At 42.4% G+C, this 25,559-nt stretch overlaps 1 protein-coding gene across 11 annotated transcripts in view; it reads right to left on the minus strand.

Annotated features, from left to right (window-relative positions):
- TMCC1 (transmembrane and coiled-coil domain family 1) overlaps nucleotides 1-25,559 on the minus strand; it is a 119,869-nt gene that overhangs the window by 43,518 nt on the left and 50,792 nt on the right. Inside the window, exon 1 of one of the 11 annotated variants that reach the window (XM_080387608.1) lies at nucleotides 2,722-2,852. The exons of the other annotated variants lie outside the window; for them this stretch is intronic. Within the exon in view, the coding sequence (XP_080243734.1) occupies nucleotides 2,722-2,823 (102 nt within the window). The 5' untranslated portion in view covers nucleotides 2,824-2,852. Of the gene's footprint in view, nucleotides 1-2,721; nucleotides 2,853-25,559 lie in introns of those variants that run through there. 11 annotated transcript variants of the gene reach the window in all.

A 25,559-nucleotide genomic window follows, 5' to 3' on the forward strand; every position in this document is an offset into this window, starting at 1 on the left:
TGAAGCAGCTCTGCTGTAAGCAGACACCGGACTAGCAGACGGTACCATGCAGTTCCTTGTGGGGCATGTTTCTGCTGGACTCAACTGGACGACAATATTTCAGCAGTAAAGAACAGAACTCATCTCATCTGTGCTGCTACCGCTTCTCTGGCCAAGATGCTAAACGACTGCTCTGGTGGTAAATGCCAGTGTGATAGCCTGGTGCTGCCCTTACTCCATTCCAGCGCAGAGAACCTGCTGCCCCAGGCACACGCAGGAACCTGGCAGCGAGGCACTGGCTGGGGAGAGGTTCTTTCAGCAGAGGCCCCGAGGAGGTCACGGACACAGGATCAGGTTCTTGCACTGACTGGTAAGCTTGAACCATCCAAACCTAGAAAATCTTCAGCATACGTAGTATACATATATGCTCTTCAACAAATCTTAATACTTTAAACACTTCTTCTCTCTAGACTTTGAAGTTCAATGTCAAATTTCCCTTTACCTTGCTAAAGCTGTTAAGTAAGTACAGTCAAAAAACAAATAGATACAAAGGTCACATTCCAGATGGTTGGATCAACAAAAACATTTTGAAACAAACACTTCCAATGAAACCCGGTCATGAAGGGCCAGGGCATGGGCGGGTAAGAGGAGGATGATCCTCCAGAAGTGTCCAAGTGTACTAGAAGTTGTCCATTAGATGAACTGTGACAAGAGTTCAGGAACAGTATCTAGAAACTCCACAACAGCCTGAACAATCGAGTTTAATGCACCATAGCATGCTTCCTTTTTCCTGACTGTATAAAGTGCCAGTACTGTAAGGCTGCACAAATTTCACTAATTGCTCATCACACGCCAGACCAGGCAGAGCTTCTCGGCTTCTACACTGAGACCACGTGTGAGCAGATGAGCTGGCACTCCCGTCTCCCTTCTCCCCAGTCCTCCCCAGGCTCACTAACCAGTCTTGCCTTCTCCACCTTACAGTGGCAAAGGCACGTCCTTCTCCCAGATCCCAGCTGCCAGGGCCCATGGGAAGGAGCCTTCAGCTGCAGGGCTGCCCTGCCCCAGCCAGGAAAGCAGAGCTCCTCCACCCCGCCAGGCTGGGTGATCTCTTTGGTAATCCAACCCTGCACAGCTGTCAGCAAGAACCTGATCCAGGCTCCACCAGCACTACACAGCAGGGCCAATCACACATGCAACTCAGCAAACAATATGGACACAGACGATCAACATCAGCAAAAAAGGACTTACAGACTTGTCTGTCCACAGTAACTAAATGCAAGAGCTTCTTTAGTTAAAAGCACCATGAGCAGCAATTAAAATTGATCCCTTCCATTACTTTATTTTCACCAATATATACATTTAACCCAGCTTATGCACAGAAGGTTAAACAAAAAAAAAATCCAGCCCATGCCAGCTAGCAACAAAACAACCACCCTGAGCAACAGAGACACTCTGCTCAGGAGAATGACAGTACATCTAATCATGAAGAACTGCTACGGAAACAACACAGCAGAATAAGGAATACATTACTTTAAAATTGAATTTTCATACCAAACTTCTCACTTCAAATTGAGTACAACCATTTCTCTCACTTGTGTGAAGCTCTCTGACCAAGGTGAATTTACGTGGGCTTCTACTTGCCCCCCAGGTACTGGCAGCGTGCCATGCAGGCATGGACTGAGCTAGGCTTTGCCAGGAAGGTGCTGCACAGCACCACATATACCGAAGCATCCAACAACATGGGCTTCTTTAGAAATCAAATGCCAGATTCACCAATCTCCCCGAGCTACCACAGCAGAGTTCTGAGCCCTTCCTGAAATAAAGACAGAAGCCGACAAACCATACTAGACACAAACCTGCTCTGTTGAGACCAGAACAGCCCAAAGTTCTTCCCCCTCAGTCTGCTAATGCGTCTGACTTTCTCATTTTAAAATACCTCTCTCTAAACAGTTCAGATAAGCTTTACTACTGACAATAAGAAACTGAAGGTTTGGGTTGGCTTTTTCCCCTTCATTTAACTGGAAGATTAAATAGGCTGTTAAATAACATCTGGAACATGTAACCAAATAGCACCAGAAAAGAAACCATACCTCAAAATACCGCTATGGGAGAGAGGAGGCAGGAAAGGTAACTGGACTGGAGAAGATGAAGAAAAATAACTAACTACATCACTCCAGAACACATTGGGAGGCTCATCTGTGTACTTCACCTCTGGAAGGCAGCTGAGCCCAACAGACACAAACACCAAAACGGGGAGAGAAGGGAACGGAACTGCATGCCAAAGATATGAAAGCTTGCAACTGTGGCAGATAATCCAGAATTCTTACTTAGACCCTCTCCTCGACTCCTTCAGTGTTTTGTAGTGACTGACGGATGAGGGAGAGAGTATTTCCAGCTCACCTGATGAGGAAATTACATCGCAATCAGCGGAGAATCTACAGTGCAGAAGGACTGCGGCAGCAGTACCATGTCCTGTTCCAAGAAGTGGCTGCAAAACAGCCGCTTCGCCAAGCGTAATGTTATTCTTTGGGTGCAAATTCATGCAGACTAAGGTAATTTCTCAAGACAGCAAAGAGAACCAAACACTGCAGAAAATTATTTGTAGCATGAACCTATAACAGCACGATTACTGCAGAAAGGCAATGCCAGAGGAATGCCTACAAATGGTTGTCCTCTGGTTTTCACATTCATACTACAAGCCTACAGTAACTCCACCCGTTTGAACCAGTGATTTTTACTTACCCAAGGTACATTTATTTTGCCAGGCAAGAGTATTCTGAAAGGATACAATTTTAAAGTGGGACAAACATGCCTGACTAATTTCCAGCAACTCTCCACCGACATCGGCAGCAAGGTCCATCTTTTACATTTCTGAGCAGCAGTACCAAGTTCCATATTTCCTGAGGAAACGAGATTGTCTATATAACTATAATCTTCTGTTTAATGTTTGCAGTACACAAAAGAATCTCCTATACAGACGATCTCTTAGCATATTTTACCATTTTTGGGGAGCCACTATTGGTACTCTTGCTGAGTTTGGATAGTCTAATACTAAAAATAGTCACGATGAGACCATATTTTTGCCTGCAGATCAGTAATATGCAGTGCCTACTGAATCGTATTAATATTAAGCAAGATAATGTGGAACATAGCACAGTCCTGAACTTTGAATATCTAACAAAATGCTTAGGTCTAGGCTCATGTAAAAGGATACTCCCTGAATCTTCACAGTTCTCCTGGCTCCATCAATATGGACGGACAATAAAACCATCAGTACAGAATTGTCAATAAAATGCTAAAGTCAACCTACTGTCCCTCATAGCTCACCACAGAAATTTTTCCCACGCAGTGAATGAAGACCTTCTCATGGTATTTCAGATAGGAAAAGTCTGGAAGAATTTGTAGAAATCAAGTAGTTAGCTGTGGATAACTGGCTAGCTGAAAAAGGTCTCATAGACATAGTCCAGCTGGCTGGACAAAAATGCACATCGCTCTCAGCTTATCTGAAGTAAAGCAAAATACACTGTCTTTGGCTGTTTTTGTTACACAATAACAGGAAGATTTCACTGGGAAAAGAATGTTGCAGGTGGGAACAGATAACTACAGAAGAGAAACTAGGGGCGGACTTGGTATTTAGGCAACTAACCAATAATGAGCGTAACTTTTGTAATATGTATGAGCTAATTATAACAAGGCATAAAAGGTGACTGTAAGAGACAATAAACGAAGTCTGCTGATCACTCATATTGAGTGACTGTGTCTTCCCTCCGTCGCGACAAATGGCGCCCGAACAGGGACCCTAGAGAGGGCTGAACCTGCGAGCCACGGTTCGACGGAGATTCGGGTACCGGTCCTGAAAGCAGCGCAGGAGGCGGAAGGGCACAGTCCCCGCGCCCGGGAGCACCTACAGAGGGTCCCGCCGGCCATGCGTCGCCGAAGTCCCGCAAAGGCTGCAACAGTGCTGACGAAGGTATGGAGAGACAAGCAACGTATGATTCGCTCATATGCTTTTTAGAAAAGCGGAGCGTTCGGGACATAGATTGTAAAAAGGCATTACCCGGGTTATTAGCGTATGGGATAGCATCCGGGACCCCCGCGGCAGCAGCGAGTGGCGGCGCGCGGCCCGGCAGGCCCCTTCCCCGCCGTGGTTTCTCTCCAAGGCGGCACCCCCCCCCCCTCCGATCGGCGCCATGGCGATGCAAGCGGCCAAGCGAGCTAACATCTGGCTGGCCCCAGAGGTCAATCAGATCCTCTATATTCGGAACCTGACGTATAAAATCACAGCGGAGGAAATGTATGATATATTTGGGAAATACGGACCTATTCGACAACTCAGAGTTGGAAACACTCCTGAAACAAGTGGAACAGCTTAAGCTTCTCAAGGAAAAATACGGACTTGATTACAAGCCCACAAAAAAAAAAAAAAAAAAAAAAAAGTGCTTCAGATGTCACCTACAAGAAATGGGTTTCTGCTTTGAACTAGCAAACATCTCTGTGTTTAAAAAGAAGCCTTTTTGCCTTGATGGAGATAATTTATTCTGTATTCTGTATTTATGCTGTATTCTGAATGTGGAAATTGGTTGGGACTAGGAGGCTGGCTTAAAGACATTTTGCAAACGGGATTATTATTTTTGATCATTATTGTAATAACAGTTTTTTGATCAAAACCAGCCAAAATTATTTGTAAGCATTAGGCATATCTAAAGAGAATGCCTTTATTTGAATCGGCAGTTAAGGTGTAGTTTAGTCTGATGCTGTGGGTTTATCTGCTCCTGGTGAATTTTTGAAGTGATGAAATCAGAGATACAAGGTATACCAAGAGTTATGAGGTAATAAGGTAATAATCTAAGTAAGGGTGCTGTCTTTTGTATCTACAAGTGCAATATGCTTTTATGTAGCAGAGAGAAACTTTAACAATAATGTTGCTTGAGAGAGATGTGCATGTGACAACTTGGGAAAAGGCATATCACAACTGGAGTGCAACAGTGTTTCTATGTCTGGCAGAGTGAAATCTTTCAAGACCTGAGTTTAGACAGTCTAAAATAAATTGTTAGTATTCAGAAAACCCATCTAAAGCCTCTTCTGCTTACATAGTGTTATGGAAGTCAACTGCTATTGTAGAGAATTAACGATTTTTTAATACATATTAACAAATACTACTATTTTAACTTGAGGCAGTTGAGTGAGAAATACGTGTAGCATTTGAGGGAATGTCAGCATAAATCGCACTTACAGTAAGACCGCATTTTTAATTACTGTACTCATTAAGATTCGATGATGCCATAAGGTTAAGGCCTTTTATCACAGATCGGTTCTGAACTAAAAGGTGTGTGCACATGTAGATATGCACATTTGTGTTATTTTCCTTAATTGGCTACAAAATAATATAATTAGGTTGGGGACTAGATCTTGGGAATCTGCCTATTATACTTCTGTTTGTTAAGGAACGTGCATAACATACAGCACCCATGTAGGCTTGGCTTGTGGCACAGTTGTCAAATTCAGCATAGACATTCAGACAGATAAGCAATGTACTCTTCTTGTGTGTATCACCTACAAGCCATTATGGCTTAGTGTGTAAATCTGTATGTAACTATTGAAAAATCCACTTATGAATGTATATGGCTTAGAACTAATTTTTTTCCCTTTGTTAATTCTTTGATATCAATGAGGTATTCCTCAGAAAATGTATGGACTGGTTGGTTGCATAAGGGCAGTTGTTATTTGGACAGAAAATTGTTAATGGTCAGGGATTTTCCACTAAAATATTTGCAAATATTCCTAGTCAAACATCAGTTTGGTTTCTTTTTGGGTTTTGAGCTTGCATTAGTCCATGTTCAGAACTTTAAAATTACCTTTGAATTTTTTAAACTTTTTATATCACTGGAACAGAAAGAGCATCTAAATTAAAGCTTCAAGCTAACTTTATTTTTCAAGTATTTCAGGAATTATCCTTCTGAACTGAGATTTTATAAGTTGGCTGTGTATTTTCCTGTGTTAAAATGCTGTTATTGAAAATGGTCAACCAGGCCTATGTCGCCCAAAATAAAAACGGGGGAATTGTAGATAACTGGCTAGCTGAAAAAGGTCTCATAGACATAGTCCAGCTGGCTGGACAAAAATGCACATCGCTCTCAGCTTATCTGAAGTAAAGCAAAATACACTGTCTTTGGCTGTTTTTGTTACACAATAACAGGAAGATTTCACTGGGAAACGAATGTTGCAGGTGGGAACAGATAACTACAGAAGAGAAACTAGGGGCGGACTTGGTATTTAGGCAACTAACCAATAATGAGCTTAACTTTTGTAATATGTGTGAGCTAATTATAACAAGGCATAAAAGGTGACTGTAAGAGACAATAAACGAAGTCTGCTGATCACTCATATTGAGTGACTGTGTCTTCCCTCCGTCGCGACAGTTAGCGAAGAAGTAGAAAAGATCAACAAAACTCAATGGCTTTGAGAAAATTTGTAAAGAAAGTATGAGTATCTCTTCAATCCAGATCAGACCTATAACCATGCCCATTATATAGGAAGGATTTCTTTTTAAATCAGATGTTTATATTATGTTCAGCGTGGAAAACACCTAAATGATAGATGATGATTTCTGCAACCCAAATCCTGCAGCAACCAGCTTTCCATTTTTGCCAGCTGACCACTCAATGGATGTTTATTTTGAGAAACCTGTAACATCCCACAAAGCTCCAGCAGTGCCAGAGTCCCTCCTGAGTCCTGCAAGCTTTCAGCATTGCCCTGGAGAAGAACACGTTTTCAGGCACTCTTCATCTAGCGATGAATAAATAGGAGATGCGGTCACATTACATGAACTGTGACTGAACTGCAGCAGCCTGCAAGAGCTCCTTGCCTGGCCTTTTTAGATCAAATTATTTCAAATCTAAAATGGCACATTGCATAGTCTTTAGTTTTTTGCTCACTGCTGACACAAAAAGCAGTATTTTCTTCTTCACTTCTAGTCCTCACACAAACCAACAGGCTCCAAAGTCTATTGTATACATATGATACAAGTCACTGGATATGAATAAAGGATCAACATTTTTTCAGCAAACTAATTTAAAGAAACAATTCATTTAACAATTCCTGTAAGGTCAGTTTTGCTTATCATCCAAATCAAGGACAGAATGCACTGTCGTTTTAGCAGCACCCCACAAGCAAGAGAGAAATGCCACATGTAGTAGTGTGCTTCTATTTCCTCAGCCTCCAAAGTTATCACTACTACTGATTTAAGGTGGCGTTTCAGATCTAACAACAGAAAACTGCCCCTGAAAGGGTTGCTCCCAGTCCCATCCTCCACACACCAGTCTTCCACACATTCCTGTCATTCCCCTCCCATCAGATGCTCATGGCAGTGAGCTGGCTCCAGTGGCCAATCCAAGGAAAAACCATCTTCACTTCTCTCTCCTTCTCAGCACCATTTGATCTCCTATGGATTAACCACCTGAACTGACTCCCCACAGCTCCACAATCGCCAGATCCAACCCAAGGGCTGCTCTAACAGCACACAGGCGTTAAGCAAGAGGAGAGAAGAGGTCTGCTCCCATTAGTGGCAAATACTTATGTGGGCAGGTCAGCTCTAGTAAGACAACGCAGCCTAAGAAGCTTCATAGCAATTTCTTCAATTAAAACCAAAATGTGTGTTTCAGTTTCTGGGAAGACCGAAAGCATGGATGCTTATGAAAAAACACAATCATGTGAACCTCATATGACCACTGTATTAGATCATGATGAAAGTTATTTTTAAAAAAGTTTGGAACAAGCATTGGACATTAATGTGCTGCATAAACACAGAAGCACATGCTCACAGGCACAGCCCAGCTGACTCGCCAGCTGACTATGCCTGAAGCAACACACAGTAGCGCTACTACACAAGAACAAAAGGTCCCTGAGCATCACTGAAGTGGAGCATGTGGTGTTCTGAGGTGCCTCCTGCCTGGAAGAGCATGCGACCCAAATCTCGGGGTTTTCAGAGAGCAGCAGCATTCAGAAATGAAATTTGTGTGGAAGACAAGAATTCTGCTAAAAGTGTAAAGAGCTGTGGACAGAGGTGTGGAGCATATTCATACAGCAAAATGCTGGTGCAACTGCAGCTACATAAGCCCAATTTTTTGTAAGTTTGTCTACATGGCATAAAGAAGACAGGTTATCTACTCTAGCTTTAGTCAAAACTGGCCACATACCAAGAGAAGTTAGCATGTGGTAGCATGGCCCAAGTCTCTTTATAAAACATGGCAGTCCATTTATCAGTCTCCTTGTCTAATTCTATCTTCTTGGGAGAAAGGGGGGGCGGTGGGGTCAGAAAAGCTCAGAGAATCTCAGTAGAATTGCTGAATATACTTATTTCTTACTTTCAAATAACAGTAAATTAGCTCAGGTTCCCATGATTTCATACTGCTTCCAACAGTCAAGGAGTTATGATATCAAAATACAGAGAGGGTGTTCCTTGAAATTGACTTGAAATTCTGAGTGTCACGATTCATTAAAAAATGGGCTCAAGCACACACTTGGTTATGTTAAAAAAATCCATGTGATTTAAACCCTTTGACTACTATTATTTCTCCCCTTCCAGCAGGGGATGGCCAACCACAATTAACTTTCAGCAGAGAGACAGGAGGATAAAGAGGGAGAAAGAGCGAGACATACCACAGAGCAGGAAAAAACCCACTGACCTTACCTAGCAGTAAGACACACTAATGCTGCAAGGCATTTTCTTGAAGCTACAATATCCATTAATAACTACACTGGCTAAGTGGGTGCACCCGTGGCCTCATTCTTCCCAGCTACAAAAAAAAAATACTTTAGTGTTATTTATAGTATGAAAGGAAGTAAAGAAAAAGTCCTGTATCTGAATGTCACTGTACTCCCACAATACAGATAGGGATCACATGCAACCCATGTAAGACCTTTTCTGTTTCAAAGTTTTGGGCTGCTTCAGCTGGCTGCATTAATGCAAAGAGCAGCACTGAAGTGGATTTGCCTGTTTGTGGGTTATAGCAGACAGTCATTCAAAAGTCACTTAGCATAAATATTCCCTTCAAAGAGAAGACTGCTTTAGAAGTTAAGCGGCAAAAAAGGTATAGGCAAAGAACACTGGAGAACAGTGTTTAACAGCCATGGCACTGCTGCACAAAAGCAGTTTAACACAAAACATCAGGTAATTATTTTTTTTCTTTACCTTTGGAAAGGGGATGGGGGAGGTTGATACTTGTCTAAATGTTATGAATACAAAGCCCTGCTAAGACTATGCACTGAGCTATAGTTACATTAGCCTGCAATTCCATGAGCATGTGAAAACAAGTGCAGCCAATATGGAGCTTCTTGGCTCCATATGCACCTTCCACAGTGGGGTCAGTTGGTCTCAGAGGTAGCAAAACTGAAGCACAACAATTTAAGGCCATCTGTTGAAGGTCATTACAATGAAGAGGCACAGAACGTGTAAGGTGCAGTTCCATGGGTGATAGCTTCAATCTAATCTGTAATTGCTCAAAGATTCTAATCACTGACCTACTCCAACATCCCTATGGTAGTTCCAGTTTGTTCACATTTTAATAGGTTAATTTCTGTTGGCAGGCACCATACTTGACTGCGTAATGTCTGTCCACATCATTTTTCTGCTAGATGCCTCCTGCCTTCTTTATCGAGCCATTTCTTTTGCTTTCCTTCCTGTTCTGCAGCTGCACCCAATTTCACTGCTGGCTCTAAGATCAGTTATCCACTGTCCCCTGGGGAAACCAGGGTGGTTTCCTCACCTGCGGACTAAGGGGCTTCTGATCATTAGTAATACTCACAGACCTCCTTATTGAAATAAAGATTTCCACAAGTATCACCACAAAAAACCAAAGAGAAAAGCCCCTGCCAGCTTCTAAATCAAAACAGAAGAGAAATATACATACAGGAAATTACCACGCACCAGGAGTATTAGCCACTCTGCATCTTCATTAGATGTACCCAATAAAGGACGCTTAATGTATTTAATTTTTCATTTCCATGTAAACCAAATCAGCTTATAGAATCATAGAATCATTTAGGTTGGAAAAGACCTTCAAGACCATAGAGTCAACCTAGCACTGCCGAGTCTACCACTAAACCATATTCCTAAGCTCCACGCTTCCTGGAATACAATTAAATGCAATCCCCGTGAGTGCGCTTTCTCAGTCCACTCCCTTCTAAATCCATTAGAGATCTCTTTTCTGCTGCTTTAGTCAATAGGTATACAAAACAAATTCAGGAAATCAAACCATGCAAACCAGTATGTCAGTAATATGCCAACAGTACCCATCTGAGCGTTTCAAAATTCTGTGGTGCTGGACAACCTCTCTGGTTTCTAATACCTTTTCATACCTTTCTCTGTACAAGTCTGAGCAGTGCCCAGGTTGCAACAGACTTCCAGTCCCCTGTGACCTGGGCCTGTTTTGAATAAGTGACCTGAAAGGTAAAAAGGTTTGTGATTTTTCAACAACCGCTTGAATGATAAGAGATCCAGCCAGGATGTTTATTACAGCCCAGAATAAGACCCTCAATACAATATTACCTCCCAAGGTTTACAAATGGCCAAAACAAATGGGAAGTTTTCCTTCTAGCTTTAAATAGAGAGTTTAAATCTGTTTAACATTTCTTAAGGAAAACCATGGGGATTCTGAAGGATCACTGTGTTCTACATACCTTTAGAAGAAAGCACTCTAATAATTAGAGGTACCTCTCAGTGAGAAACTGGGTTAGAGCTTCTAATGCTGAAGAGAGCAGCATTTAATTTTCCTCCTGTTTGACTGAAGCACAATACTCAATAATTCATAACTTTCTCTGAACAAGCTCCAACACAGGTGCTGCAGTCAAACCTCAGCGAAGCTACCTGCAACATGCCCAATCACCACAGGCGAAGCATGCATAAAAGATGTGCAATCACTGCTTCTACAGGGTTTTTTATTGATGGCAATGCTAAATTGCAAAAGGAGCAATGCTTTGTAGAGTCCTTTGCATTAAGTCCAACAGTTTCAGAGAAAGCTGAGGGGGAGGAAGAGATGCACGTGTCAAGAGGAAAAGTGACTGACTGAACTATGAAAACATTAACTGTGTGACACAGACCCACACTCCCTCTTATCAGAAGATAATTCATTAAGTGAAGTACGCCAGAAGTTTGCCATAGCCAGTCCTGCAGTAAGTTCATAAACGGCAATTAATTCAAGAACGGAGGCTTTTTGTTCCCTCTTCTTTGTGCCAGTAAGGCCATGTGCTGGTTTCAGCTGAGACAGAGTCAGTTTCCTTCTTGGTAGCTGGTGCAGTGCTGTGTTTTGGATTTGGTGTGAGAACAGTGTTGATGGAACGCTGATGTTTTTGGTTCTTGCTGGGTGGTGTTTGGGTCAGGGACTTTTCAGTTTCTCGGGCCCTGCCAGGGAGAGGGCTGGAGGGGCACGGGAGGTTGGGCGGGGTACATGGCTGGGACAGCTGGCCCAGGCTGGCCAAAGAGGTATTCTATACCATACAATGTCATGCTGAGTATATAAACTGCGGGAAGGAGGAGGAAGGTGGAGGACTTCTGGCATTATGGCATTTGTCTTCCCGAGTAACCGTTATGGGCGATAGAGCCCTTCTTTCCTGGGGATGGCTGAACACCTGCCAGCCAATGGAAAGTAGTGAATGAATTCCTTGCTTTGCTTTGCTTTGGTTGCGTATGTGGCTTTTGCTTTACCTATTAAATTGTTCTTATCTCAACCCTCGAGTTTTACATTCCTTTCTGATTCTCTTCCCCATCCCTCTGGGTGAGGGGGGAGTGAGTGAGCGGCTGTGTGGTGCTTAGTTGCCGGCCAGGGTTAAACCACGACAGGAGGCCATGAAGAGTCTTACTCGTGAAGAAATGACAAAAGCAACTTCTGTCCTCCCTCACGAGAGTCAGCAGAAGTAAAAGCAGAAGTGTGCCATGCAACTCACCCTCGAAAAATTAACTAACGAAGTAGTTGTCAGTAGCTCGTTTACTGTGTGCTCCCAAACCAGGATACAACCACCATCACAGCCAAAGCACAAAACTTGGTAACACGAGTCCACTCCAGAGATGGAAATAGAAAACTCTTCAGAAATTGAGTGTATGAACAGGGGATTTTACCTAAATGTGTGAAATCGCTGACTGACATTAATAGATACATCTTTATTCCTGGTCTGGTTTGGAATTTCGCAGCTCAGGAGTAAGCATCACAGAATTTCAAAAGAAAGGAATCTAACTCAGCAGATAGCCTGGCTTGCTTTGAGCAGGTCACTGGGCAAGTGAACTCCAGAGATGCCTTCCAGCCTGAATAGACTTACGAGCCACAAACAGAGGGGCATGGAAGATACATATCTCTTCTTCCTACCTCTGCAAAAGCAACTCCCATCAACATCCTGAACCATAACCAAGACATAACAGGATTTTAGTTCCTATACTGCTGGCTCATAAATGACTCAAAGATGACTTCTGCTGAGCTCTCTCAATGCAGTTGGGTACTTTTTTCTCATTGTCTTGATAAAATAGAGGGTGCTGAATCAGCGACTTTTGATCTATCACTAGAGAGCCCTCTGTCAGGGTAGGGTCAGAGCCAGTGTTATGTCACAACCTCATCTGCCTGCTTCTAGATTTAGGAAGCATTGGTGTATTTGCAAGGAAATTTTAAGTAAACTTGAATTGAGCTGCTTTTGCAAAATCCATATATTCATCTGATTATTTGGGAGGAAAGGGGAAAACCCAAGAAGACCGTACTCACTCACCATCATCAGAAGTATGACTGTAGCATCCACAAGTATATCTGAGACAATCTATCTAGGATAATTAATGGCAAAAAGATTAGAAACACTGTTTTCCAGCCCTAAACAATACAAGAGACAGGTGAGTTGTTAATAGTCCCAAATTGTTGAAGACAACACACTAATGAGTTGCAAAGAGATTACTAGGAACTCTGCATTTAAGGTGATAACTTCCCCTCTGGGTAACCAGTTGTCTGAGCATCCCAGATATAAGCAGAGTAGGAAACTCATTCCCTCCCACCAAGTACACTTATCATACTTGAATCCATTTCACAACACTAAAGAAACAGAAGACTAGAGCCCCCTGCTGATGCACTAACACCCAGTTAATTAGGAGCTCACTAAACCACCAGAAACTGCTAATGGGAAAACCTCAGTGAAAGATACTCTGGAGGGGACCCGTCCCGGACGCACAGCACTGAGCAGCCAGCACAGCTGAAGCTAGGAGCGTTTAACCCCTGCAATGGAGAGAAGACACACACGGCACATGGAACCCAAAGCCCTGCCTGCCAGAGTTCTTGAGTGTGTTGGGTTCATGTTCAAGAAGCAATAGCAACCAATTAATTCACAGACAAAGCATGATACCAAGTTACTTATACTCATTATTGGATCTCTAAGAGGCAATGTACCCCACTGTTACTTCTTCATCAAGTGCTTATATAAAGAAGCATGCATTTAAAAATCAGTTTGATCTTTTTTTAAGCATTCCCCAAAACAGATGATTTTATACTCCTTGTCTGAACCACGCTATTGTAGAACTACTGTTCTGTGAGCCTGAAACCCAAGTGGTTTTAATTCACGGTGGCTGTTATAAGGCAGTTTTAACCTATACTCCCATTCTTTCCCTCAAAGACTGGGTACATTGTGCCCCGGGCCAGGTGGCAGCCGCACACCAAGCAATCAGAAGCACGGCATCATGTACCAGGCACAAGAGAGCACTGCTGCGGGGGCCAATTTCAATCAAATTAATTTTGAATACGGCTCCCTAACCATGGTTATTTGAACTTTTGACTTGGCTTTTAAGGAGGCATTTGCTAACGACACCAGCAGCCTACTTGTTGATTTCAAAGATGGAGAGATGAGACACCAAAGGGATGCTTTGTTAACTAAAAGCAACAACGTAACTAAACCCAACTATGTAACAGTTCAGAAAGAAACTAACAGCTAGGAGGGACTGTGTTAAAGGCTAATGATGTTCTACCCACTGCCACATAAAGTGACCCCTGAAGGTGCCTGCATAAAGGAGAATCCCCACAAGGCAGAGCCAGAGAAAAGCAGGAAACCCAGCGGCTGCTCCTCGCCTGACCGGGATGCGCCACATCCCGAGCCCCAGGGCCCCTGCCCATGGGTGCTCCACCAGCACAGCTCCGGTCACCCGCAGGAATACACGCAGGTTTCCACCTCCTTTGAGGGACCGCAGTATTTTTCAGAAGTGATGTTTAGTAATGGAAATACGTTAATGGTCTTGCTGGAAATCTCACCTTTAGGCAGAGTGTCAAGATAATTTTACAAGCCCTGTCATTAATGCTGCTTCACTGCTATGATGCTGGCTGGCAAGGACCTGCTCTTTTCAATTTTCTGCCTGGCAAGCAAGTACCACTGTGGCTGCCACCTGCAGCAGCTTTTTTGCGCCAGTGTAGATGGACAAACGCAGAAAATTAAGTTAATGTGTGGTGGATTACAAGTCCGTAGATTTTACTGAAGTAACTAATGTTTGCATTTTCCAAATGCAATCACCAGATTGTTAAACTGTGCTCTGAATGTGCTACACCTCTGGATATAACAAACCACCGGCATGTATCTTTTTCTTTCTTTTTTTTTTTTTGGGGGGGGGGGGGCGGGGGAGTGGGAAGGGTTTCTAAAAAGAAGTTCATCCTCCATCAATATGGGAAAAACATATCTTCTTGCAGGGATTCCATTCTGTATAGTATCTGGAATTTAAAGAAATGTATGGAATTCCTGTAGATAACTATTACATTCACTATTACAAGTTAGCACACAGTTTTTTCAAACCCCATGCTAATCTAATCTTGGTAAACAATGCCTAGGGTTTTCTCTTAGTGAATGCTAGAGCTTTAATTAGACTGCCTAGAGGCTGTGTATGGTTGCAACATACAATGATAGTTTAAGCGTATGACACAGGTCAAGCTGCCAATCTGAACAATGAGCTGCCTTTAAAATCTGGAAGATACCACAGACCCCAAAATGATTAAGCAACCTTGGCACTCCTTTCAGGTCTGGTTCTATACCAAGCCTTAGCTATCCATGGTTCAACCCTGGAATGCAATCACTGCCTCTTTGAGCAAAGAGTTAGCCAGTGCTGTACCTGCAGAACCACCCTGGGCGTGAGAAGCTCTCTGCTGAGGGTCACACCCCCCACTGTAGCTCCCCCTTTGCAGCACTGAAGCCATCAGCACACATCACAAAGGGTACTCCACGGCCAGTACCAGCTAGTGTCAACTGCTTGTTTGCCACTGACTCTTGGTGCTCGTGAATGGTTTTCAGTTTACAGCCCAGACACCAAAACTTGCTTAGAGCGCACCAATTCACCGGGCAACTATTCATGCATCTACTTATGAAAAATATCAGAAAAGCGAAGTTAAAGTTGCTCAATAGTACCTGGCACTTCTTGAACGTCAAGAAAGCATTCAAAGCTTTGACATTTCATGCCTAGCAACAGAACAGTTACAACAGTCTTTCAAATGTGTACTCTTACTATTAAAATGCTAGAATAAATGGCTTGAATGATACTACACAACTAGGCGGCCTTCTTCATGCAGCTTATTATTTTTAATTCTTCAAATATGCATAAAAGGTTCAAGCACCTTTGCTCTTCAGTAGCAGTTTCGGAAGTCGGAGCTGGATGTCTCGATGAAAGCTACATCCAAGGGACTGAAAAACAGTATTCAGCTGAGTAACATGCCAGTTGCTCAAACTTATGATTTATATAAAGATCTACTGGTTACAGGTGGTGTCTGAGGTACACCTGCTTAGCTAGAGACACAGCAGTATGAAATGTCAGGAGTAGCTAGAATACAACCTCCTCTCTTGACAAATTAACCATGTGTTCAAAAACAGCTGTATCCCCTTAGTACAGCAAGGATCACGAGACGTGCACTTCCACTGCAGCATCAGCAATGTTCTAGGCTGGGACATCTCCTTCACTCCAAAAGCAAGACACAGGTGAAGGAATGTGCATAAAGACTTTCATTTGTCCAGTGAGAAATTCTTTCTTTGCTACTGATTAGCTAAATTCTGTAGATAATCCACAACCCTTTCTACCTGTTCAGTGGACTACCTAATTTTTGAAATGTCTCATTTTGAATGCTTACAATCTACTTTATGCAACCATTTGTTTCTGTCAGTCTATGTACAAACACTGTTCTCTCTTCAGCTCCATTATGGTACTAAAAGGGTAATTTTACATAATGTATGGAGGCTACAGCATACCTCTGAACTTCCGCAGCTGGGATTAAGCAGGATTTTTAGGAAAAAAAAATCCAAATTAAATGAGCTCATATACAAACCAATGGAAAAAATGAAGGATGGAACAGATCAAGTTATCAGAGTATAGCCAATAGATTACTTTGATTAAGCAACCATTTTATTCAGAACATTAATATTGAAAGCACTAAACTAATGCGATAATAGCTCCAAATCTGACAAGTATTTGAATTTACAGTACTTTGTCCCACCACATAACTATGACTAAGACATAATTTCCCTACTCAATTCCAGGACTCTGAGTCTCCACACCTCTGTGATACACTATCTATTTTTTAGTTGAATGAGCCTGATCCCAAGATATGCCCAACTCCTACTGAAATTAATGCTCTGTGCATAAGAAGCAGAGGAATGCCCTCTTCTTTTTTGGGGGGGTGTCTTTTTTTTGAGGGTAGTCTTCAGCGTAAAGAGAAAGGCAAAGGCAAACTACATTTCACTGAAAGAAAGAACACACACCAACTAAAATCTTATTTAAATACAGAAAACTGTTAGAAACTTTAGTCTCATTCCAGAACAACAGTCCCAAATACTTAAGACCTGTGGGTAACAGTTCCGCACTAATATTTCACATGCTTCTCAATCCAGCGTGCAGTAAAACACCACCTCCACACCAGCCTGAAGCTCTTCCTTTCCTCTGCTCCTGTTGTCCTGTTGCCAGTGTCATCAGGCTGAAATAATTCATTTCTGACAACAGAAATATTTCTTTCCCCTGTAAGCTTTTGTTCACCAACAGGATCCTGGGTCTTTCCACATCGCTGGTGTAGGCAGTGGGTTTCAGTGTACCCCCAAGGCAGACATGCTTGAGCAAGCAAAAAAATATGTGCCTGTGTAAAGGCTATTCCATGCTAATTTAAGTACTCCTTTGAGTTTCTTTTTCTTTGGGGGTAGTTAGTGATTCTAGAATGGAAACTTTTATTAGTTACGAGTTTTTCAAACATGGCATCAGTGCTTGCAGGCTCCTGAGAGTTAAGTAAGACGATGTAAGCAGATAACATGGAGAAAGTATTTTTCTGCAGTTGAGTGTTTACCAACAGCACTCAGGAAAAAAACCAACAAAACCCCTTGTAGTAAAACTTCAGTCTGCCGTCCTGTGATCCTGGACTCCATTCTTGCTAAGTATGTGCCCTATCAAAAAAGTCAAATGATAGCATTGAATGATAAAATGTGTTGCTGGAACATTTTATTAGTCTGATTTAGAATCTAAATACAACTTACTTTTTTTTATGCACACCAAAATGTTCATAGCAATTCTTTGAAGGATTAGAAACTTGCTTCATTTCCTTAGTGTTTTCTCCTGTCTATTTTAAATAGCGTCAAAGCTCACAACTCAAGAAAGGGATGTTTTCTAAGCTGAAATCCATATTCTAATACCTGTTGATCTCAGCGGTATCCAAATTGTGCCTTAAATTAGAAAAGATCCCAAACCCTTGCTCCTCTAGTGTTTTTGTCAATCAAAGTGTCCTGCAACTTATGACTATGTTTTCAAATGAACCATTTTCTGTCTTCAAAAGGTGGGCTATTCAGACACACTGCCCACGAAGTGAGTAGTCTGAACTGCATGTACAACTTCATACTAACTAAAACTTCCATAATTTCAAAATTTACTTAACATCACTATGGACTGAGTTATTTGATGGGATTAGCCCCCATTTCCTCATCATGAATTTTGCAGGGAGACTGGTTTTAGAACCCAGGAGACCTGCTTAGGTATGGGGCAGAAAGAATCAATCCAAACACAAGAAAGGTTAAACTGCAAGCATGCAGCACGGGGATTGGTATTTTACTTACTGTAACATCTAAATCAAGTGTTGAAAAAACAAGTATTTTCTAAGACACAAAAGATAGGAAACCACATTTTAAAAGAATAAACAAAAAGCAGGCAAGAAAATGTCACTTGCAAGGTTCTGCTAATTTGCAATTGCTGTGGAAAATGGTCGTCCTCTTTAGTAAGAGCTAACACACCGTAGGGCTGTGAACTTTTACATGAAATAAAGGTCAACCAGTAACCACAGTTTATGGAAAAAGGTGTCCTGCATTCTCATGAACCCCAGAGGGCCAAGGGGCTGACAGCGACAGCTACAGCAGTCTCAGTAGTCGGGGAAAGAGTCTGTCCTGTCATCCCTTTGCATTCCAGCAAACCAAATTTTCAAACATGGAGCCACCGCCCCAGAAGCATGAGCACTTGCCAGGAAACAGCCTGGCACGGGAGGTGGCAGCGGAACGTGTGCCTGCATGCTGCGGGGGCACACGGGTCAGTGCCTGCCCACCGTGTCATCTGTTTGCTTTTCCCACATATGCTTTGTTTATAAAGAGGTCTGCAAAGAGACAGAGAGGCTGCTGTGGAGAAGAATTTCAGTTTTTAGCCAAACTCTGATGAAGGCAGATGCTGTGATGGAGATTTATTGAGCCTGCCAGTCCCACAGCAACATTGCTGTGTTCTCAGACCACCGAGTGCCACCATACCACCCGCAGCTCAGTGGGTGTCTGGAGCAAAGAAACATCCTGGCCTCTTACCAACAGCAGCATTTTGTGTGCTTGGAAAGGGGTTACCTTGGCATTCTGGACTCCCTTCAGATCATCAAACTGAATGGAAGCTGTGCCGTATCATTACGCTGAGCTACGAATCCTTCTGACCATTTTTCACTGGAAACATCTCAGTCACCAGCTCGCTCAGGGCTGCCAGCATCAATGTACTTCCTTGCAGAGACCTGGCAATCAGTGACTTCTGTGGATGCCCAAGGTGGTGTGTACAGGCCCTGCCAGGCGGCTGGCACCTGGCACAGACGTGCAGTGGTGCAGAGTTTGGCCACGGGGGCTCAGCTGCCCACACTGAAGCTGCTGCCACCTGCGCCCCAGGAGCTGTGAGCTGCTCCAACCAGCAGAGACACTGGCCCTACCGACAGCAGGGTGTGGGCAGGGGCAGGAAACGGATCACGCCGTCATGCCTAGGGCACCAGGCACACCATGTCAAAAAGGGGGTGAAAAAAGTCAGCAGTCAAAATCATACCATGCTGAGCACCTTTCTCTCCTTTGAAACAAGACTGCATTTGCCTTGAGTTGGAGTAACAGCACCAAAGGCAGAAGTCAGTTTAATGGAGAGTTAACTCATGCAGAAACCCCAATTTATCTTTAAAATAATCCCAAATACAAAATACATGGTGTGGAAAGATAATAAAGTTCTTTTATTAATCAAGTCTGGTGCTCATGTGCCCATCCTTAAAGCGTATTATGATGCTGTTAAAGTCTGGTAGGAAGAGGACTGCAACAGCCAACTCATCTTACAGAAGACACAGCTGCCTCCAAGGGATGCCTTTGGGAAAACTGAGCAGATCTGGCCAACAGAACTAGCAAATCCCATCTCTGAGCAACCAAAATCCTCTGAACGAAACCTCTACCATCCTCTTTGCTGCTCACCAAGGACAAGTGTTTACAATTTATCTCTTTAAGAATTACTTTCGAGGCTGTTGTCACATCCTTTGTCCAGACAGGGAGTCCCTAACTGGGTGTCGTGTAACTACTGAAAACTCACGTTCCCTTGCTCCTGTCACTTGGTTTCCCCTGAACTTCTGAGGCCTTCCTCCTGTGTAAAAAGCTTGTCTATCCTTTCTGAAAAGGACCTAGTTTACATATGCATTTTTATCACTGACTGCCACATACAGAAGGGAAAGAGTTGCAAAATGAGAGCAAACTCTTCTCTGGCCCTGAAGAAACACTGGCTCAGGAAGAAGCCAGGTGGTTTATCACAAGGAATTGAGAGGAGGAGGGCAAATACTACACAAGCCAAAACCTCTACAAAGGACCCCTGAAGGTAACTAATACAGAGTAAAGATGCCAATAATTGTAACGCTTCCTTTGATCACTCCTGGTAGGAAATTCCGATTGTTATTGCTACCCAGCCCCATGTAAGACCTATTATAAAGTATGATGACATTCTGCTGAGAAAACTGCCACGAGCTGTGGAATTTCAGTATTAAAAGGAAAGATGCATTTATGTAAACTGCATTCCACCTGTAGTCCGTGTTTACAACCTTTAACATCGTAAGTCTATTTGGCAATGAGCAATCGCATGCAATTCACCAGATTCCCACTTGGCAGGTATACAGGTAATTCTCTGGATTATTAGAGGAGTTTTTTTCATAAAGAGACATCCCTAGTCTTACCCCTAATATCTGTGCAGATGTAGGCTCACATACCCCATTAATCACCAATGCGGGGAGATGCTTCAAGTCTATTTTACTTCTGCACTGTCCTGGCATTCAGGAAGCTGTTACACTGAGACGAGACAAACTCCTCAGGAAGAGGAAACCTGTTACTCCTACTTCAACAGAGCATCAGAAGCTCATTTTCCTTTCGTAAGATGTAGGTATCTCTGCAACAATTTCCCACATGTTCCCCCGAGCAAGATGTAGTGGAACCTCATTCCCTTCTTGAGGGACTCATCTTGCCTAGAAAGTTCATGATATTTCTAATCATTGCCAGCACTCTTTCAACACCAGCATGGCCAATGCTTGGAGACCTATGTACACCCCACTACATCTCAGCTTTGTTTAGACAAGCCTTTTGCCCAGTAAACCTTAAGAAGTACCCATGTAGGAACAGATTCAAAACTAAATAAGGAGTAATATGCCGAGATGCTCCAGCTGGCTTGTCTACAACAGGGCACTCTAAATGGCCAACATAAGCAAACCCGCCTTTCCATTAGCAGCAACAGGAAATTTCTGAATAACTACCCTTGCACTGACAGCAATAAACAGATCCCCTAACTTGACCCAAGGAAGTACACATACAGGAGTTACAGTAAGGTATGCCAGGGACAGACCTGCAGCACACCAGAAAGCCTGCTGTGAAGGTGAGCGACCTTCTATCATTTCCCCCAAGCAGTAACTTGTTTCAAGCTGCATCACATCTACCACAACAAACAGGTAATCTAAAGGTAACCAAACAGTAATCTACACTGAGTAACAGATGTGGTAACTAACGTATGTGTCCTCCTGCCCCTGAAGGTCCCATCAGGTTGAATCATCCAGCTGGCTTTGCTCCGCCACCGGTACAATGATGTTACTTCAGTTCTGAGAGTGGCACAGAACGTGAAGAGCCATAGGAAAACTGCCTGCTGGTCCAATGACCATGAGAATGGGGTTGAAATCCATCAGATTTCCAAACCTTCCTCTTATTTCTGACTCTCCCTCACTACTACCTGTAGCCAAGCTACAATAGATATCAGCTCTATAAACTTTTACTGAGAACTCAATGAGAGCTATTATTTTATGCATTGAAGAGTGAACAGATGCAGTCTGAACATAGCAGGATTTTTGATGCTACGTATCACAAATATCAAGTAAGCCAAACAGACGGAAGCATTCACCTTTTGACCACTTTAGCTGAAAAAGTGGAATCAGCATCATAACTTTGCTAAATATTATTTTTCCTTTGAATACTGAATATTAGGAGAGCTCTGCCCTGATAAACTGGTTATCACAGCCTGGTATTGATCAATGTTTGGCAAGGGTCTACCAATAAAACATGCTGCTGTAAAAATGAGCTTACTCCAGATAGGAAAAATTTCTTAAGAGCTGAGCACCTTCAATAGCGGACCTTATCAATAACTGTGTTTTGTCCATCTACAACACTGATAAGACAGGAAACAGCCACACAACAACTGGCCCCAGAGCTTGGAAGTATCAAGTCACTCTACTTTTAACTTCCTGGGTAACTCTTTTACTCACTTGAGAAAGGACAGAGCAATGTTATTTCACATTGTAAAGTTCTTTGGGGACTTTTCCTCCTCAGGACAGATGCACACACACAAAAAAGGATATAGCCATGAACAATTAAAGCAGTATGCTCTGGAAATCCACAGAACTTGGCAAAGACCATTATCTTACCTTTTGTGTTCTGAGACAAACAGTTCTTGAATCCCAAACATCATGATTCTGCACAAGAATGTCTTCAGGTGACAATTTAAGGCAACAGAGTCTTAAGAGGTTAACTACTTTAATATTATATATTAGTCCCTATCTGTTCACAGTAAATTTAGATTGCTAAAGAAATTATATTATACTACATTCATCTTGACCGAACAATTTCTATCTGTGGATAGAAACTCCCATTGATGACTCTATACCCACAAAAATACAGGTCAGCACCATAAAGAATAAAGGAAATGAACCATCAACACTAGGTAATGAACAGAGGTGAAGAAGAGCAAGCCACTTGGGGTATGCCATCGAGCACTGGGACGTATCTGCCTGAGACCGAATGTGATGCAAGAGTTGAGAGACCCTGAGGAAGCTGAGGCGGCACTGCTAGAAGAAACTTTACCTACATCAACGACAAGGCAGAGTGCGGAAAATACTATCAGCCCAATAGCACACTGACCTGCATTCAGTGCTGCAATAACCTTTAGACAGGCTAGGAGGAACTTTTTTTAGTTCACATAAAAGTATTTCAAAGCTATTTAAGCATAATCCACTGAAGTTCCTCTCCCATAAACAAACTCAATCCACATCAGCGACAACACAGTTTAGATGCTAACAAACCTATATGGGTACTTCAGAGCAAAACAGTCCAGCCTAAAATTTTTAACATTTAACATGATGGTTAAATGAACTGAGTGTATCACTGCAGTTCAGAAAAACACACTTTTTCGGCCTTTTCTTCCTTTAAACTGAACCTGGCCTTTTCTAATCAAAACGTCAGCCATATATGAAAGCACTGTTTCATATATGTTTCATATGGCTCACCTGAACCTCTTCTGGGAGAGCACAACCTTCAAAAGACAGGGTATGCATTTTAACTTGGAAAAACTTTCTCAAATACAGTTCAATTTATCTCCATTATTTTCCTTTCATAAACCCAGCTAAAACACCTGGACAAAGTCAAGCTGAGTAAAAGTTGGATACAGTTTTGTACTACCACTCCAACAGTGAGGGAACTCCCCAACCAAACATAACATGACAGCAGCAACAGCACTTCTTGACGTCTTGGGTGACAGTGATTGGCCCTCCAAGGATTTCCAAACAGTACAAGACAGAGAGTGGTTTGAACCAAAATAGTTGGAAAACACTCTGGATACTTGTGGAGCTGGGGGGGGGGGGGGGGGGGGGGGTGTGGGGTGTGAGGGGAGGGGAAGGGAAGGCAGGGGAGGAAACAAAGCGAACACTCTGAGTTTGGCCTGGGGAAGACATTTGTTGAACCAGTCAAAAAAAAAAAAAAAATGCATTTTGCCTTTAAGTCTTAACTATAACAGTGCAATAATTTATTACTCAAATTTTTAACATTTAAAGATATTTAAGTTGGCAAACTAACACAGAATCCAAACAATAACACACAAATATTAAATATTGATTTGGTATATGTGAAATAAGCCGTGACACTTGAAGGTAAGTCTGCATAAAACTTTCTGAAACTCCTGATACAAATGTGTTATCAAACGCAAACGTTTCATAAATTAGTATACGGTTAAGTGCTTATACAGCTCTCCCCAGAACAGTACTTCAAAATTTGACAGCCATTAGGTAAATAAGAGAAAGGCATTAACCCCATTCATAGAAGGAAGAGAGCTTGAAGGATTTGATCAAAGCCATGCAGTGCAAATAGCCATCATGGAAAGGGAAACCAGCTATTTGAGGTTATAAACCCCGTATCATGAAGCCCTGTTTTTTCTTCCTGCATGAAGTCATACTTTTTTTTTTGTTGTTCAAGTTTTATACGCACTGGTGGCAGCCTTTTTCAGTTTGTGGCTCTCAAATCTGCACAGTAACATTCTATCTGAAGCCTCCACCATTAAGTATGGGTTAGAAACTGGAATTTTGACCTTGCAGCTGTGAAACACAGGCACACCATTTAATGGTGTCCTACTTCACCCAAGAAGTGAACACAGCCTGGGAGCAGGGGCCTCAGGCTCTACAAAGACATTTGCCAACTTTGAAGTCTAAGTTCAAAAGTGAAAGAATCAAGATTTTTACACAAGAAATATTAACAAAGTAGTGATTTATTTTGTATAGCCTGGCAATCATCGCATTTTGGCTGATATATTAGCAAAATTCTACATCTTTTCTGTCATATCCTTCCAGTAGATGACAGAGTGCTTCATAACACAACTTGCCACCCCTTCCCTCCCCACACCCCAAAGACTGACTCACAAAGGGACTTCTTCCCAATCCCATTCTGAAGAACAGCAAGGAGACAGGGAGATGAAGTTCTCGTTCTCCATCCAAACCTAGATAAACATGATCCATTCTGATTGTTCCTTTGTACAACTACACTTTTGGTTTTTGGTAAACACAAACCAAGATCTTATTTCTCCCTTCAGCTCATCATACTGTAAAAGTTGCACATCTTTTACAATTAAAACAAAAGTAGTTGAGAAGCTGTTGAGGCTAGAAAAGTGTTTAAAGTAGGTTTGACACAACCAGAGCTAATTCAGAAAACACAATTGTGTCAGATAACACAAAAACTGAGAGAGCGCTAGAAAAACAAACTGGGAAATGTGTTCCTATAGTAAAAAAATCAGCATAAACATTTTTCCAACTCACCCTGCCCACCCTGATAAACAAGAATGAAAATTGAGTTACCCAAAGGAGTTCGTTCAGTGCTATTTTGGCTTAGGAAGTTCATGACTAACTAGATCAAGCCTCTTTTGAGGGGAAGATTAAACTCCATAGTGCCTGCAGAGACTTCTGCTGCTCGCAGGCACAGCTCAATGTGGAACAAGGTAAACCGTTAAAAGATGCATTTCACTTTTTCACGCCCACCCAAAATGGCCACATCAGTTTCTTTAAGACAAGGAAATGCTAAAACAAATCACAAATAAATAAGACAAGGGCCCAACTTACTGAAAAGCCACAGCTCTTCCCAAGACAGTCTACGGGATCTGAATTCTGACCTATTTTAAGTGCTGATAACAGCATTTTAAGATTTTGATGAATGCATTTTAAATCCTTTACAAACACACATGTGAGGGAGGGGTGTAGAAGAGCTTAAACATGAAGCGAAAATTCAGCTTGTCATTTAAGTGTCCAAAGAACACTGTCAATTCCCACATCCAGAGCCCAGTTTGCTGAATGGGAACGGCTAGATGCAAGATCAGGGCTGCACCGGCGGCTCTGTGGAAGCCTCATCTGTACTGCCCTGCTTTTAGTCACCGACTGAATTTTTCCAAATGCTTTTCAAACTGCACGCATCGGATTGGTTCAGTGACAAAACTGCAACGCTCTCTGGATTACTTACTCTCTCCGCTAAAGCAGCTTCTTGAAATAAATAGCAGCAAAACCTGTTCAGAGCAGCTCCTT

This window comes from Falco punctatus (assembly GCF_963210335.1).
Source record: "Falco punctatus genome assembly, chromosome: 4".
NCBI classification, from domain to species: Eukaryota; Metazoa; Chordata; class Aves; order Falconiformes; family Falconidae; genus Falco; species Falco punctatus.